This window comes from Macadamia integrifolia, unplaced genomic scaffold (assembly GCF_013358625.1).
Source record: "Macadamia integrifolia cultivar HAES 741 unplaced genomic scaffold, SCU_Mint_v3 scaffold448, whole genome shotgun sequence".
NCBI classification, from domain to species: Eukaryota; Viridiplantae; Streptophyta; class Magnoliopsida; order Proteales; family Proteaceae; genus Macadamia; species Macadamia integrifolia.
Window position 1 is genome coordinate 290,414 of NW_024870451.1, and position 17,119 is coordinate 307,532.

General features: G+C 37.6%; 2 protein-coding genes and 1 pseudogene across 3 annotated transcripts; all 3 read left to right on the top strand.

Annotated features, from left to right (window-relative positions):
* The first annotated feature begins 379 nt into the window (after positions 1-379).
* On the top strand, positions 380-1,673 carry LOC122068637 (annotated as a pseudogene).
* Positions 1,674-8,459: 6,786 nt separating this feature from the next.
* Positions 8,460-13,534, top strand: LOC122068629 (E3 ubiquitin-protein ligase RHF1A-like). Of its 2 annotated transcripts, none has more exons than XM_042632496.1 (8): positions 8,460-8,996; positions 9,363-9,409; positions 9,501-9,563; positions 9,784-9,883; positions 9,967-10,310; positions 10,810-10,905; positions 10,989-11,349; positions 13,107-13,534. In XM_042632496.1, the coding sequence occupies exons 1-8, from the start codon at positions 8,856-8,858 to the stop codon at positions 13,116-13,118; spliced, it is 1,164 nt and encodes a 387-aa protein (XP_042488430.1). In that variant the 5' UTR covers positions 8,460-8,855; the 3' UTR covers positions 13,119-13,534. The 2 variants fall into 2 exon arrangements, with proteins under 2 accessions (XP_042488430.1, XP_042488429.1); XM_042632495.1 differs by having other exon boundaries at positions 8,463-8,996; positions 10,798-10,905.
* Positions 13,535-15,175: 1,641 nt separating this feature from the next.
* LOC122068624 (NADPH-dependent aldehyde reductase 1, chloroplastic-like) lies at positions 15,176-17,077 on the top strand. Its single transcript, XM_042632493.1, has 2 exons — positions 15,176-15,403; positions 16,188-17,077. Exons 1-2 carry the CDS (start codon positions 15,281-15,283, stop codon positions 16,944-16,946), a joined length of 882 nt encoding a protein of 293 aa, XP_042488427.1. The 5' UTR covers positions 15,176-15,280; the 3' UTR covers positions 16,947-17,077.
* The last annotated feature ends 42 nt before the right edge of the window (positions 17,078-17,119 follow it).

Here is a 17,119-nt window from a genome sequence, read left to right on the forward strand (position 1 = left end):
TAACGGCAAATCGAAATGGGTTTTCAGTACTTCTTCTTCATCTATTGTAATCACATAACAGGTATTGTTCTCAGATTCCACGCATAGAGAGAGGAGAGAGAGGATCAAAAGAGAAAATATTGAAGAGGAGCTCGGCCCCTTGTGAAATCAGACCGGTGCAGGTAACTTCGCCTCTTCTCCTTCTTCTCCTTCTTCATCTTCAGCTCTTCTAACCTGTTTCTTCTTCTATTCTTACCTCTTCTCCTTCTTCATCTATTGTAATCACAGAGCAGGTTTTTGGTAGCAATTTTATTGTTGTTTTGGACCACCAATTTTAGGGTTTTTCTTTGGGTAAATTGGTTGTGTTTCAGTAAACTTTGCCATAATTATAATTGATTTCATGAGGACATACAAAATTTGGGGTATTGAAGAACAGAGCAGGTATTGTTCTCAGATTCTGCGCATAGAGAGAGAAGATAAGAGAGGAGAGAATAGTGAAGAGGCCGAGTTGATCTTCCGTGAAATTAGTAAGAGGGGTTTGGTTCCAAATGTCGTTAGTTTCAACACTTTGATCAATGGGTACTGCAAGTCGGGGAACTTGGAGGAAGGATTTAGGTTGAAGAGCATTATGTCGGAAGCAAATATCCTTCCTGATGTTTTCACCTACGGTGTTTTGATTAATGGGTTATGCAAAGAGAGTAGATTAGAAGATGCAAATCAACTATTCAATGAAATGTGCCAGAGAGGGTTGGTTCCAAATGATGTTACTTTCATTACTTTGATTGATGGGCAGTGCAAGAATGGGAGAATCAATGTGGCCATGGAAATTTATCAGCAAATGTTGAGGAAAGGAGTGAAGCCGATATAATTACCTACAATACACTCATCAATGGCTTATGCAAGGTTGGTGATTTGAGAGAAGCAAGAAGACTTATGCAAGAGATGTCAAGTAAGGGTTTGAAACCTGACAAGATCACACACACTACTCTCATTGATGGGTGTTGCAAGGAGGGAGATTTAGAGTCGGCTATGGATGTAAGAAAGGGTATGATTGGCCAAGGTATTGAGCTTGATAACGTGGCTTATACAGCACTTATTTCAGGGCTTTGTAGATAAGGATGAGTTGTTGATGCAGAGAGGACATTGAGGGAGATGTTAGGAGCAGGTTTGATACTATATGATGCTACTTATACAATGGTGATTGATGGGTTCTGTAAGATGGGAGATGTGAAGATGGGTTTTAAGTTCCTCAAGGAGATGCAGAGTAGCAGCCGTGCACCAGGTGTTGTAACCTACAATGTGCTCATGAATGGGCTCTGCAAGCAGGGGCAGATGAAAAATGCTAAAATGCTTTTGGATGCAATGCTTAATATAGGGGTGACTCCAGATGATATCCTTTACAATATTCTATTGGAAGGACATTGCAAACATGGAGACCCAGAAGATTTTGATAAACTACGTAGTGAAAAGGGTTTGGTCTCTGATTTTGCAGCTTACAGTTCACTAATTAGTGATATAAGTAAAGATGTGAAGAACCGCCAAAAAAGATGATTTGAGTTCCGTTTTTTTTTTTAACATTCATGCTTTAGTGGGTAGCATGGGCTGTGAGTGATACTGATGTCGCGGATTAAGGTTGTGTTTGATATGCATTCTAAATCGAAAACATGTTCTGAAATGTCAAAAACATTGTTTTACGTTCCCACCAGCTCACTCTTTTTTATTACAATACTATAGTTATTTGATCTATAGTTAATTGAGTTCTTATCCCTATCCAGTTCTCATAATGAAAACATTGAGCACTAGAATCAGGAACCAAGGGGATAGTAGTAGTACTGACCTAGGTACTGTTCTCGGGATAAGGTGTTGCCCCAACATTTGCTATTGTAATCACAGAGCAGGTATTATTTTTTCTGATTCCTAGATCTCTTTGGTAATTTATATTAGATAATTATAATAAGACATTGTTATTTGGGTTTCTTTGTTACTTTGCTTTGTCTTAATGTATGTAAGTCTTATTTACAAATGTTTGTATCATATGTGAAGATGAGCTTTGCTATTTCTTTTTTTAGTGTCCAGTCCTTTTTTGTCCCAGTATGCTAACTGTTACACTAACCTATAATGTCTAGCTATTATGTCTGGAAGTAGTCTCCCTACTGTTAAGTGGGCAGAACTTGAGACCAATGTTTTGATTGAAGCAATGAAAGAAACTGTAAAAAATGGTCACAAATCTAGTAATTCATTTAACAAAACTGGATGAGAGTACATTACAAAGCAATTTCAGTATGCTTTAAATCGTACAATTGGGAGAGAACAATTACGTAACAAGATGAACAAGTTGAAACATGACTATCAACAATTCAAGAGATTGCTTGACACGACTGGATTTGGGTGGAACTCAATGACAAAATCAGTCACAGTTGATGATGAGTCCGTATGGGATAGGGCAATACAGGTACAATATATTTCACTAACTAGTTGAATTATTTTAAAATTAGATTACAATGAGTAGTACATCAGAGTGATACAATGACTGCTTATGCCGGCAAATCCAGGTTGGTTGAAATACAAGAAGTATGGACTAAACAATTGGCCAGATTTGAGCATGGTATTTGGGGATGCATATGCTAGAGGTAACTTAGGGGTTGATAGTGCTTAAGATTTGGATGGCATCGAAGCTGTTAATACAGTTGATATTGAGCACGTCATTGACTCCCCGAGTACCCCTGTGCATATAGGCATGACTGACCCCTTTCATGAGAATACTCATACTCCAACTCAGACCACCACAAAGCGAAGTCTTAATAGGACACCCACAGGACGAAGAAAAAATAGCGCCAATAAGGGAGATAGCCACGTGAAGGACTTGTATGGGAAGTATTTATCCATTAAAATTGAGAAAGCATCCAGTACTTCCGTTACATCTCCTGTTCGTGGTGGGGCAGGTGCATATTGTCCTAAAGATTTCAGTGTGAGTGCATGTGAGTCGGTGTTATCCTCCATGCCGAATATATCAAAAGAGATATATTTGAAGGCCACCAGTCTTATGTGTGCTGATCCTAATTGGAGAGAGTTGTTTGTCTGTGCAGAGCCTCTTAAGAGGACTTGGCTTTTAGATGCCTTAGAGTAGTTGAGGTTATGTTTGAATGATACTTTTGATAATTTTGGATTCGGTTTACTTTTGATGTGTGTAATGTTACTTTTGGAGATACATTGAATGCTACTTTTATTTCTTCGCTTTTTTTCTATTATGGATGTGTGTAATGTTGAACATGTGTTTTGGTGTGAGTGCATGTGTCAGATTTTTATGTTTACAGTTATTTGTTTCAAATTGAGTAGTAATTGTTTATTTATTATAGTTATGTCAAATGCATTATGTGAAACTTCTAGTGATGAAGAAGATAAGATCATTCAGATGGGAATGGAATTACTGAGTGAGGCGGTGTATATTCGAGAACCATATAGGGATAGTGTATTTTTTAGGTGTTGTCATGATGCATGAGGTATTGAATGGGCATGCCAATAGATGCTATGAAGAGTTTAGGATGGAACATCATGTTTTCCTTAACCTATGTGACTATGCTAGACATTGGGGGTGGTTGAAAGACACGACCAACATCTGAGTGGATGAATAGCTTGGAATGTTCCTATGGATTGTTGGGAAGGGTTCAAGTAATAGGGACACCCAAAATCATTTCAACCACTCAGGAGAAACAGTTAGTCGAACATTCAATGTTGTCTTGATTGCAATGCAACGTCTGGCTAAGGAGAAAATCAGACCGCCAGACGTCAATATGATACCGATAGAGATTGCACAGAACCCGAAATACTACCCTTTTTTTAAGGTAAATATGTTAATATGATACATGTTTGCAATTAAATATATGAATTTTATATTCTTATATGTACTGGCCATTTAATTGTCATTATATGCCATAGCATTGTATTGGCGCCATAGATGGTACTCACATCCATGCGGTAGTTCCAAGAGATGATCAAATTCGATATAGAAACCGGAAGGGGATCACAACTCAAAATGTGATGTGTGCATGTTCATTTGACATGCGATTCACATGTATGCGGGATGGGAAGGTAGTGCAAATGACTGTCTAGTACTTGAACATGCAAGAAGTGATCCTCGATTGAGTTTTCCACATCCACCTCCAGGTATTAACTTTATAATAATATATTAGATTTTCATTTGAGTGTATACGTAATAATATATATTATTTTTTGTCTGTAGGAAAGTATTATGTTGTCGACTCTGGGTATGCTAGTCAATCTGGATTTTTGACATCATTTAGGGGTGAGAGATATCATCTACCGGACTATAAAGGGCGTAGAAGATCCCCAAGAACAACGAAATATTTGTTCAATTATAGGCATTCATCACTTCGAAATGTCATTGAACGTACATTTGGGGTATTGAAGAACAAATTTCAAATTTTAAGACTAATGCATCAGTTCCCAATGGAAGCTCAGGCATCAATCGTACTAGCATGTTGTGGGCTACACAACTATATTCGAGAAGAGCATATTGCTGATGCAGAATTCGTGGGGATGAACGATGATTTAAAAGTTGCAGAAGATGACTTGAATCCTCCACATGAAGATTTCGTTGATCATTCTACAATACAATCAAGTCAACGAAATCGGGCAAAAGAGATGAATGCCACTAGGCTAAGAATTACAAATGCAATGGCTAGACAACAAAGGATGCCAGAACTAGTTGAAAACTATAACCCATAACTATTTTGCCAAAACTGAAAACCTTTGTAGATGTTTCAACCCACGTAGTACTTGTTTTATGTTACATTTATATATGTGGTACAAGTTGATATATTATTATGAATATCATATATTTGGATGCTATATTAACTTTTTTGATATTTAAATTTCTGTTATAGATGACTTCTTCTATGCCCCCACTTATAATAGCAAATTGTGAAATTTGTGGGAAGAGTTGTGGTAAATATACAACCAAGTCGGGTAAAAATATTATAAGAGAATTTTTCAATTGTAAAGATTCATGTAATTTTTTCATGTGGGTGGACCAACTACATCTATGTAGATGTGGTAAAGGTCAATGCAAAGTACGAGCTGCGACGAAAAGTCCAAACAAGGGACAGTATTTTCTATGTTGCCCAAATTCAACTGGGGTAATTTATTTCTACGATTGACATATACCTATAGATAATTTATGATTTTTGTTTAATTCGATGTTAAATTTCAACGACCCTAATCACATCTATTATTTGATATAGGCTGATAACCATGGATATGTTATGTTTGTATGGTTGAAAGATGAAACACATATCTCTACCATACAACATACATTATGTTCAGAAAGCCCAAGTTCAACATCAACATCATCCAGACCACCGTCCGTTTCGAACGAGTACATGAAAGGATATTTGGAAGGGACACTTAAAGGATTAGAGGACCAAACAAATAAGATGAAAGACATCTTCCATGCATTCAAGTCTTTAGACTTGGAAAAACAGTGAAAATTTGGGGAATTATGTAATAATTAACTTGCAGAAGGCATTGTTAATACTTATTTTATTCATCCTTTGAAAACCATCTTTTTTGTAGTTGGTGTGTAATATTTTATTGTCCCAAAAGAATTTATATGCGTTGCTCATTATTTTAATGTTATTTTTTGTAATTATTGACTTAAAATAAAAGAAAAGAGAGAACAAAAAAAAAAATCGTTTCTGAAACAAGTATTACCAAACGACAGAACTGTCGTTTCTTGGTTCTGGAACTGTTTTAGAAACAGATTCACCAAACAACCCTAAATCGTTTAAAAACGGCGTTTTGACACAGAAACTGAAATTTCCGTTTCTGACACGAAACGGAGTTTCTGGAACAGAAACGATACCAAACGGAGCCTAAAGATAGGTAAAAAAACTCCCTACCTAGACGCGTTTCTACGCCTAAACACGGGGCTGCGGAGACCCCAAGATCCAGATTTTATCTAGTCATGTACAATTAATGTTTTCTTTTATATTCTTTATGAAATTCTACCAAAAAAAAAAATTCTTTATGAAATGTATATTTTGTTCATAATCAAACACCATGTATTCAATTCATCGATACATAGTTTGAGATATTAATTGTTGGTACATCAAAACTCATAATGTCTAATTGTAACAATGAAGATTTCTCAAGTCTAAGGTCTGGTCATAAGTTACTGATGAAAAATGTGTTTCTTAATCAATCGAAAATGGTCTATTCATGATTTCTATGTAATACAGATTAATGCATGTGCGTACGTGAATACTTATCTCATATCTGGAATCCCTATGATGACCATGTGAATATAATGCCTAATTTGCAAGGCTTTTGCAATGAGAGAGAACATGGTTTTAACTATTCAGCTTGATTTGAGGCTTTTTTTTTTTTTTTAAATGAATGCTTAATGCTGTTTTATTTTCTTATGGGCTTGTAATATATTATTGACTCTAAGGCTATTTCTTCTTCCAAGTAATATGATCTTTTAATTCATTTAAAATATGTATATATATATATATATTTTAATAATAGGGTGTATATTGTTGTAACTATATTGTATAGTGGTGGATGAGAAGTTATAACAACCTTCATTTTATTTTATAATTTCATTCAAAGTCTTTTAAAATATAATGATAAAAAATAATAATAATAATAAAATATAATAAAATAAAATATTTTTCAAAATAATTTGTATGAGATTTATCATTATTATTATTTTTTGTGAGTAAATGACTTATCATTGTGTCATTCTCGTTATCTTGCATGTTGTGCACATATGAAATGACATGATTATTCCCTCATTTGAAAAAGAAATGTTTCATTAAGAATAATTTAAGGCAATCACTTCATTTTCACCAACTTTGGTTATAATAAGATTTCCTCCTTACAATAAGACAAAGAAATATTAGAATGACAGAAAAAAAAAAATTATCATTTATAAATGGCATAGTGCTACATATTTTAAATAGGGTGTGATGGAACCTAACTCTCAAACTACCAAAGCAACATAAAACTCCAAAAAATATATGCTACTAAAAAATCAATACACTACAAAAAAAATAAAAGTATAGAGTGAGTTTCATTCAAATCCCAAATAATATAAAAATATTTGTGTGGTTTTAATATATGGACCATATGAAATTTTTGTAAACATATTGTCCATTTCATCATTGGCTGATATATAGAATCTACAAACAAAATTTATTTTGCGTGTTAAAATCAACTAGGCTCGATCTATCACCGATTGACCAAGTTTTCAGAAGAGGAATTCCTTCACCATGGCCACCAACAGTGTCCATTGACAAGTTCGATTATATCAATAGGTGGTGGATCAAAATGTAATGATGACCTAACAGTCCAATCCCAAGGAGGGTAGATCAACTTCGCAGCTAATACTTTCAAGACTAGTTTAGATATGTTTCGACTTAGAATATTTAGTGTACCTTTTGAAATTAAGGCTCCACCTAACATGATATTTTAGAATATATTATTGACCTATGCATATCAAACACAATCTTAGATATTTTACTAACCCAGTAACCACACACTCCTACCTCATATCTAACCTGAACATGAATATTTTATCTTTGATACGAAAAAAAAAAAAAAAAAAAAAAAAAAAAAAACTTAGATATTTCTATTGTTTTATTTTCCTACTTGGCAAACTCGATTTACTGTAGCATGTGAATAAAGAAATTTGGGTTTACAAACCAACAAAATTTTAACTCATTGGTCAAATCACGTGGTGGAAAATTTTCATATGTGGCCCCCATTCCAAAGAAAAAGAGAGAGAAAAGCGCGTATAATGATACATGTGTCATTCTCACGTGTGATGAATAACACATCCAAATTCCAAATAGAAGATCCGAACCTGGTCTGAGGAATTGGGATCATATCAAATTATCAATGATTAGAATCAGGATGGCTGTCGGTTCCAACCGATCCGATTTGGTACTTTTATATCCGGTTCAACCAGATTTGAATGTAAATCGAAATCGACAACAACTAATTCGGGTCGGATTCTGAATTATTGAACCATGATCAGAAATCCTTAATTTATGGCTGTCGGTTCCAACCGATCCGATTTGGTACTTTTATATCCGGTTCAACCAGATTTGAATGTAAATCGAAATCGACAACAACTAATTCGGGTCGGATTCTGAATTATTGAACCATGATCAGAAATCCTTAATTTATGGCTGTCGGTTCCAACCGATCCGATTTGGTACTTTTATATCCGGTTCAACCAGATTTGAATGTAAATCGAAATCGACAACAACTAATTCGGGTCGGATTCTGAATTATTGAACCATGAACAGAAATCCGTAATTCATTGGGAATGAGTCAGTCAACCGCAGGGTGGGGGTAGCTGTCAAGGTCTAACATGCGCCTTTGAGTGATGAAAGACCACCCAAGAAAAGAAAAAGGAAAAGAAAAATCCCAGATTTCGCGGTGGAAGACTAGTGAGGTTTTGTCAACCGTGTGAATCGGATTTAGACACAGTGTCGTCTTGCGATTTCCCTTCTACTTCGGACATCGTTTCATGCTTCTGACCTTCTCTTTCTCTCTCTAGACCCTCTGTCTCTTTCTCTCTCTAACTCTGTCAGACCATCACCGAGTAAAACTAGTTAAATTACTTCGAAGATCAATCCATTAAAGGGATAATTCCAATTCCTTCCTTTGACCACTGGAACATCATTTCTCTTACTCTTTCTACTTTGTAGGGTTTTCCTTTTATCCTTTTCTTCATCGGGTTCCTTCTACCTATATAGGTTTCTCTCTCTGTCTCTGATCTTCTTCTCGTTTCTGTTGGCTCTACCTTCGATCAAATTTCCTTTGATTCAGTTGTGTTCTGTTAATTAATGGAGGGTTTCACTTCGGCTGTCGAGAATCCTGTCGAATTGCCGCCAATGCCTCCAGGACCAGGAGCCGATCAAGATGGATACGAAGAAGACGCATGTAGCATTTGCCTGGAGCCTTTCTCTTCTGCTGATCCTGCTACTGTATGATCTCCAATGGTTCTTCTTTTGTGCGTTATTTATTGTTGTTGTTAATTTGTTTCACTGAACTCGTTAAAAAGTTTTGATTTTGATGGAAAAAAAAAAATTATCATTTTGATGTTTCGGTGGGGGCTTCAGTCACTGGTTTACTGTGATCTTTTTCTTTATTCTTCTTCTTTACCGAGAGAATTTTTTGCATACTGTCGTTTCTTATTCTCTCTCACTTTCGGAAAAAAAAACATCGCAGTGAAAGAGCTTATGAATGTGGCAACCAAGATATGGTTACATTTGAGTTTAGATGATTGTCTGATTGTTCGAGAGGTTGGTGATCTTGTTTTGATATCCTTTTGATATGCTTGCTCATTTCAGGTTACCAATTGCAGGCACGGGTATCATCTTCAGTGTATTCTTGACTGGTAGGCATAGCAACCATTTTTTTTTTATTGAAGCTATAGGCTTTTATATCTGATATCACATATTCCAACTGAACGAAAAGTTTTTCTCCAGGTCACAAAGAAGCAAAGAGTGCCCAATTTGCTGGCAATTGCTTGTCTTGAAGGATCCTGCCAGGTGAATACTCTTCTTTTTGAAAAGACATTTCTTTAACACCCAGTGCCAAAATTTTGATCCATTTGTACAAACTTCCTCAGATTAACCATGTTCGATAGAGGCATGGGATTTCTGATAAAACGGGAGCTATTTAACTTGCTCATCGTTCATGCCATTTTTTTTGTATTCTCTATTGTTTTCCATCTTTTTATTTATTTATTTATTTGTTTTCTTTCTACAGTCAGGAGCTTCTTGCGGCAGTGGAAATCGAGAGGAATTTAAGATCAAGGCAAAGATCATCTGATACTCGCCTTCTTGTTGAAGACTCTCAATTCAGCCATGTGAGTTTCTGGGTTTTGATGGAAATTGTACTTGTTCAATGTGTTCTCTTACTTCATTCTCAAATAGTTGATTGTATTTTCAGGATGCACCCTACTCAGATGAGTCAGATTTTGAAGAGCATATCATGCGACATCTAGCTGCTGCTGGCCTTGGCAGGCCACATTATGGTAGGAGGGAGAGGCGCAGAACTTCTGGCATGGGTCCATCCCAAATCTTTGTTTTTACCTCTCCTGCAAATGTATCTGATGTTCAGGAGACACACACAACTACACCAACAGAAACAAATCATATGTCATCCCCTGATGCTTCTCCAGAAACTATTTTACCTTCTGCCATTGATGATCGGCCGCCATCATCTCCGCGTTCTTCACGTGAAAATATGCGTTCTGAAGCTTTGGACCATAGATATGGTCATTTGAGATCTGGGTATTCTCATCTGACCTTGGTTAATTATTATGAATATAGTGCAATCAACCACTTCAATTTGTCCCACGTACTCTTTATGCATCAAGATAGGCTTTTTGGGAACCCCACATTTTTCTTCCAATTTTTCTCATCTTATTTACTTCCGATGAAAGATACTTGTGCATATGCTAATACGTGCAGAGTATGATTACCATTCTTATCTACTTATACTACTCAATTGAATTCTAAGCAAACTTCTGTAGTTTTGACTGTGATAGCTTCCATGTTATGATAGTTTTCATGGTTGTCACTGCCATGTGACTTAATGTTGGAGCTTTGTCTTGTTTCACTTGACTTGCATTTCTTTTGTGTTGGTGCTAGATAGAACATATGCTTGTACTGTTTTAGATGTTGGATTTAACATAACACTGCATTAGTGCCCCTTCCGTTTGATATTTTGTTCTTGTTGCAGAATTCATTATCTTAATCACCCTTTAATTGTTTTCAGTGTTCTTCATAGCCAGACGCCACCCAGCATTCCCCAAAGTTCTCATTCATCTGAGCTACTCTCCTTCTCAGAATCGATTAAATCCAGATGGTCTGCTGCCTCTGCCAAGTAAGTAAAATTATAAATTGACTTATTCCGAGTTAATAATCTGTTATATTTCTTCAGTTGATACGTGTGCTTTTGTCACACAGATATAAAGAATCAATCTCGAGAAGTACGAGAGGTTTCAGGGAGAAGCTATTGGCCCGAAATAGCACAGTTAAGGAGCTGAGCAGGGACGTTCAGCGTGAGGTGAGTGCTGGTGTTGCTCGCATGATGGAGCGTCTAGAGCCTATAGCAAAGCGCACCGGAGGTTCTGCACCTCCTTCCGGATCTAATGAAGGGACCTCAGGTTATTCATACAATGGAAAGAGTGTGCAGGAGAGCCTAATTATTCAGTCTCAAGATAGAAATGATGTGGAGACTGTTCATGGTACAAATTCCAATGCACCTTTTCATGTCTCAGAAAGCATTTCTTCTGTCCCTGGCCATTCAGAAGTTCATCAAGCACAGGTCTGATATCGTTGTTAGTTACTTCTTTTAATTTCCTTTTCTCTGTACTCTTTAGTGGTCTTGCTTGAAAGACGGAATTTTCTTATGGGAATTGGGTTCCAACCACCTGAACTCGGAATCCATTCCATCACACCCTTAGTTGGCGTGCAAATTTGATGGGCAAGTTGTCCACATCATCATTTATCAATGGTCAAAATTGCAGATCAATTTGGTATACACATTTGTTATAAGGGTTTAGAAAAAGTTTGATTAGTCTAGGAAGTAAGCGTAACATGAACTCGATGGGAATCATTGAAAAATCAAGGGGAAAAGCCCATACATTGTGGGTTAAAAAAGCCCGCACATTGTCAGCCATACAGTGGAGATAAATTGATAGATTGTTTATAAAGGGGAGTCTTCCAAAATTTATCCAGTGCTCAGCTTGCCAAATTTATGGTTTTGCCTAATTTTTCCCATTTGACCTATTGTATCTTTGGTGGAAGTTTATTTTCTGAACTGCAGTATCTTTTTAAATGCACAAGGCTTTTGCTACTACAGGGTCTAGGAGGGGCAAATGTATGCAGTCTTACCCCCTGCTTCACAGGAGGCTATTTCTAGGTTTTGAACCTGTGACCAATATGTTGCAATAGTGCAATTTAATCATTGCACCACAGGCTCACCCAAACTCCAGCATTTTATACCTTTCATAAATTTTCTAGTTAGCTCGGTAAGGTCTATTGCTAGGTGTAGCATAGACCTAGGAGGGGATCCTGCTTCAACCTTTTTGCTGCATGTTTTTCCATCATGCGTGTGTGTTGCATAATCTATTATATCCCAACCATAGAAAAGGGGGTCAGAGGCACTGAATTCATTGATGTGGGGTGGTTGTTGATGCAAGGGAAGGATTGATGTTCGGGTACTGCTGCAAAATGTGTCTTTGTGATTTTCAATCACTGTTTCAAAGTTAGGAGAAGCTTCCACCGACAAAATTATTGTTGATAATGATTAGAAAGTCTCATTTTATTTTATTTTAATTTCATATCTCTTAATTTCACTTGCAATTGGATGGAGTCAACAAAAATTTGCTCCAAATTTATGAAAATTATCTTGGAAGCTCAAATTATCCTGTGGTGGGAGTGGGACCATGCAAAGGGAGGGCCCATAACTTCCTTTGGGTAATGATGTTCTGATTAGGTTTGTTGAACCTCAATACAATGGGGCAATGATGTTCTGATTAGGTTTGTTGAACCTCAATACAATGGTCTAGAGCTGTTATTCTGAGAAATTGAATAGAGGCACACTGAGCATTGTGTCAAGCTTTCGTCTTAAACCTTAACACCATAGCACAACTCTTGCCAATCAAAAAGATAAATAAATAAAACACAAGGAGAGATGTTTTGTAACGGTCGTGTATGGTGCACAACCATGCACAAAAGCCTTCTCCAAAACACAGTAGTACTATTAAAACTTGACACTAAAGGACATGAATCAATATTGGGGTATTTCTATTACTCATCTTGAAACCGATAACACCGGTTACATTGCATTTTCCTTGTTGAAATAGAGATCTGCATTAACACTTTTCTTTTTTATTTCTATTTTTAATTTCTTTATATTTGGTTAATCAATCTTTTTATGCTCTGACCTGCAAATGAAGAACACATGCCATAGAACAAGAGAAAGCACAGACTTGAATATTCAATACATAGTCACTTTTTAACTACTTAGAATTTGCTTTTCATTGTTGCATTGACTGATAACTCCATAATCCTTTGCAGGACATACTGTGATGCTTTAGAGCCTGGATGGGTGTGAGCTTCGTGATATTTACATAGTGGCATACAAAATGTAAATCAACCCCCCATATTCAGAGAGTTGATCGGTCCAGTGTCCTGGATATGTGGGGTTGATTTACATTTACTCTAATGGAGAGGAGAAAAAAATCGCGCTCTGCATATATAGATATAATATTGGTTGAGTTATTTTCTGGTTTAACAGTTACTGTTGTCTTTATTAAGCAATGTGAGGAGATATATATAGGCCTTTAGAAAACGTGCACCGGAGGAATCCTGCTCCCCCTTGCTTCTGTTGTTGGATTTTCTCTTCTAAAAAAGAACTGGTAAAGTGCCTTGCTTTCCTTGTGCTTAGTATTATTACTTGAGACTTATTGTATTCCACATTCCACTAGCCTAAACTTGTTGACATACCACAATGGAGTTGTTCAGTACAACTAAGTTGCCACAAGTTCAACTTTCCTTGGGCTTGCTTGAAAAAAGAAAAAGGAACTTATTGCTATGGTATTTGATCCTGAAATCATGGTATTTGATCCTGAAATCATAGAATTAACGAGTGGTTAAAGCGAATGGATCAGATTCACGTACAAGAATTTCTCGTACGTCCTTGGTTTGTGGATTTAAAATCTAGTAAATGAAGAGAGAGAAAATTGATATTAAATCTATGGATCAGAGTCGTTCTCGTACGTGAACCTGATCCGCCCTTCCTTAATATAGCCCGTTTTCATATACAGCGCAAAGCATACATGGTTGTGCCTTTTAGCCTTTTGACGAGGGTGTGTTACTGTGTACACGGCAGTGCATAAAACCTTTTGCCGATAAATAAATATGGTTGAGGATTGCTGCTGGTTTAGCCTGGTTGGTTACTTGGTTTGTGTGGTATTTATGTACTTGTTCCTTGCCTGATTTCTTATCTTATATTCGTTTTTATCAATCTCCTTTTTTATTATGTGGGTCTTTTTCGTATATGAATTGAGATTTTGTTTTTTGTCGATCTATTGATTTTAATGACCTCATTATTTAATTTTGGGGGGGGGGGGGGGAAATTGGGCAACCAAAATGGAAGTATCTGTTTGGGGTATGGAGAGAACAATTTTGACTGTTTCATGAACAAACTATTATACCTATCAAATGATTTTTAATTAACGACTTCAATTTTTTTTAAATGATATTTTATAAATAGGACACAAAACATAAATATAAATTATATCATAGAGACCCTTTGAGGATATTTTACTATAAGAAAGGAATTCAATGTACATTCTTTTCCTAAAAATAGTGTTGTCTGATGTTCAAGAATTCCAGATGCTCGCAGCAATAGAATTTCTCTTATAAAAAAAAAAAAAATTTTTCCACTGTCCATTGGATTCTCACATTATTTAAAACGTTGATTTATCAATGCCCGTCAAATTCATTTACCTTAATTCCCAACCACGTGATCTAGTCAATTCTATCAATAAAAGCACAGAATCATCAATCATCATCGTACATCTGCCTCCAAGTTCAAATATCCAACTCCGGTCTGGCCAGGGTTTAAAAAACAGAAATGAAGATCCGAATCAGTCTTGGATCATTATTGGCCAGAATCAAGGGAATTCAACAAACCCCCTTATACCCTAGTTTCCATACATGATTGGACGGAATTGGGATCGGCCTATACTGATTCCTGATCTTGAATTCTTGATCAATCGAATCAGTCGATCCAAGTCGTTTTTACAAACCCTGGTCTGGCCGGATCGGATCCAGAATCAAGGAAATCGATATTATCCCCCTAAACCCTAGTTTCCGTCCAAGAATGGTTCGAATTGGGATTGGCTCAAATCGGCCGATCCGATTTGATTTCTCAAACCTTAGTCTGACCGGGCTAGAAGCTTCCTTACCTAGGTTTATCTAGATTGACTGACGAGTCGGCTGCATGAGAACCAGTAGACACGTAGACACATTAATCAGACAGGTGGAATGACATGTCATACCCACCTTCTATTAAAAAGCAAGGCCGTCCGGTAGATCAAATTTGATCCAAGGCATAGAGCACTGTGGTAGTATTAGTAACCCATTACCCAGAGGATTTGATCAGATAAGCACCTTCAATTTACCGGAAAATTAATATTCCGGCGTATCATCATCGGAGAATTGTTTTTCTTTGAGAGCTTAAATTAATGGCGACCCAAGGCAAGCAATTCCCACCGCAGAGACAAGAGAGGCAGCCAGGCAAAGAGTATGTGATGGACCCAACCCCTCAAGCTATCAGCCATGAATACAGACCTGCTAATAAGCTCCACGTAATTCATCTCTTCCAACCCATTCCCTCTCTTAATTAGTATAATACATTTATGCATGTAGTACGTTTTACCTTTAGGATCATCTTTTATCTCAGAATTAATTTTTTCATAAACCATATGAAGATTCAGACCCATAATAAGCTGGGGTAGTATGAATTGTTTGGGTTAGATTATCTTGTATTCCATCACTTGCATTAAGTGGCCAAGGGCCCGGAGGAATTGATCTACCTTGCACGTCATTCTTGTTATTGCCAGTGCCTCGCCCCAGAACTGGCATGTCCATCTGGTGTTTAGGTGTGGTAGCCAAGGAATTATTTTTTAGGTCTATATGGATATTTTTGGTAAATTACCTGAAATAGGTTCTCCTAGTTCCAACCCATCACACACTGTTACGATCTCATATCAGCTTATGGGGATTGGGAATTGATGTGAATTGATATGGTCTTAGGTCCCCTCATTTTGTAAATCAGTTTATGAGGTTGAGTTAATAATAGTATCAAAGCAGTCGATCCTTGACCCAATCCGTGCGGAAGAGGCGACCTGGTGCCAGAGTGAGAGCCCCAAGGAAAGTGCTGCCTGTCTCCAGGTATAAACCTAGGGCTACCTGCTTTTAGGCAAAAATCTTGGAGTAGGGTGACAGCCCCTTAGAAAGGGCTACCCGATCCGGAGTGGGCAGCCATGGAGTCAACAAATCACATTCTTATGTTCAATTGTGTGAATGTTTGTACAAAATATTTTTATCATTTTTCGCATTATCATAGGCTCTCATTTTCTAAATGAACAGGGGAGAGTAGCACTAGTGACTGGGGGAGACTCAGGGATCGGAAGGGCAGTGTGCTACTGCTACGCACTAGAAGGGGCGACGGTATGCTTTACGTACGTGAAAGGTCAGGAGGACAAGGATGCTATGGACACCCTTCACATAATCGAACAAGCCAAGACCAGCGACGCCAGGGCCCCCCTCGCCATCCCTGCCGATCTGGGCTACGACGAACACTGCAAACGAGTGGTCGAGGAAGTGGTCAATACTTATGGCAGGATCGACATCCTAGTCAACAATGCAGCCGAGCAGTATAAGGCAAGGTCTATGGAGGAGATAGACGAGGAGCGGATAGAGAGGGTGTTCAGGACAAACATCTTCGCTCAATTCTTCACAGTGAGGCAGGCTTTGAAGTATATGAAGGAAGGAAGCTCTATAATCTGTTCTACTTCAGTGGTTGCGTACAAGGGTAGTCCTAAGTTGATTGATTACGCAGCCACAAAAGGTGCAATTGTGGCGTTCGTGAGGAGTTTGGCTTTGCATTTGGTGGATAGGGGCATCCGTGTTAATGGTGTGGCACCAGGGCCTATATGGACGCCTCTGATTCCGGCTTCGTTTAGTCCGGAAGAGTGTGCCAACTTTGGGTCAGAGGTGCCTATGAACAGGGCAGGGCAGGCTCACGAGGTGGCACCAGCCTATGTGTTCCTTGCTTGTCCGGCAGATTCCTCCTACATCACCGGCCAGGTGATGCACGTTAATGGAGGGGTCATTGCGAACTCTTAGATATATAGATATGGTCGAGTACTGTTGGGGTTTTCACCTTCCAAGAGGAGAGGATGAACTACTAGGATGTGTATATGGGTTTGTGGTGTCTGGTCTGTAGTTATGTGAAATAAGAACCTTTGGTCTGTTAATAGTACAAGTGGTAATGAAGCTTAGTGCTAGTGGTGGTGTGT

Excerpts from the sequence above, each read along its gene's own strand:
- LOC122068629 (XM_042632495.1), top strand. The coding sequence starts at position 8,856 with ATGGAGGGTTTCACTTCGGCTGTCGAGAATCCTGTCGAATTGCCGCCA. Across the intron at positions 9,410-9,500 it reads CTTCAGTGTATTCTTGACTG|GTCACAAAGAAGCAAAGAGT; the intron begins GTAGGCATAGCA and ends GTTTTTCTCCAG. Across the intron at positions 10,311-10,797 it reads TATGGTCATTTGAGATCTGG|TGTTCTTCATAGCCAGACGC; the intron begins GTATTCTCATCT and ends AATTGTTTTCAG.
- LOC122068624 (XM_042632493.1), top strand. The coding sequence starts at position 15,281 with ATGGCGACCCAAGGCAAGCAATTCCCACCGCAGAGACAAGAGAGGCAG. Across the intron at positions 15,404-16,187 it reads GACCTGCTAATAAGCTCCAC|GGGAGAGTAGCACTAGTGAC; the intron begins GTAATTCATCTC and ends CTAAATGAACAG.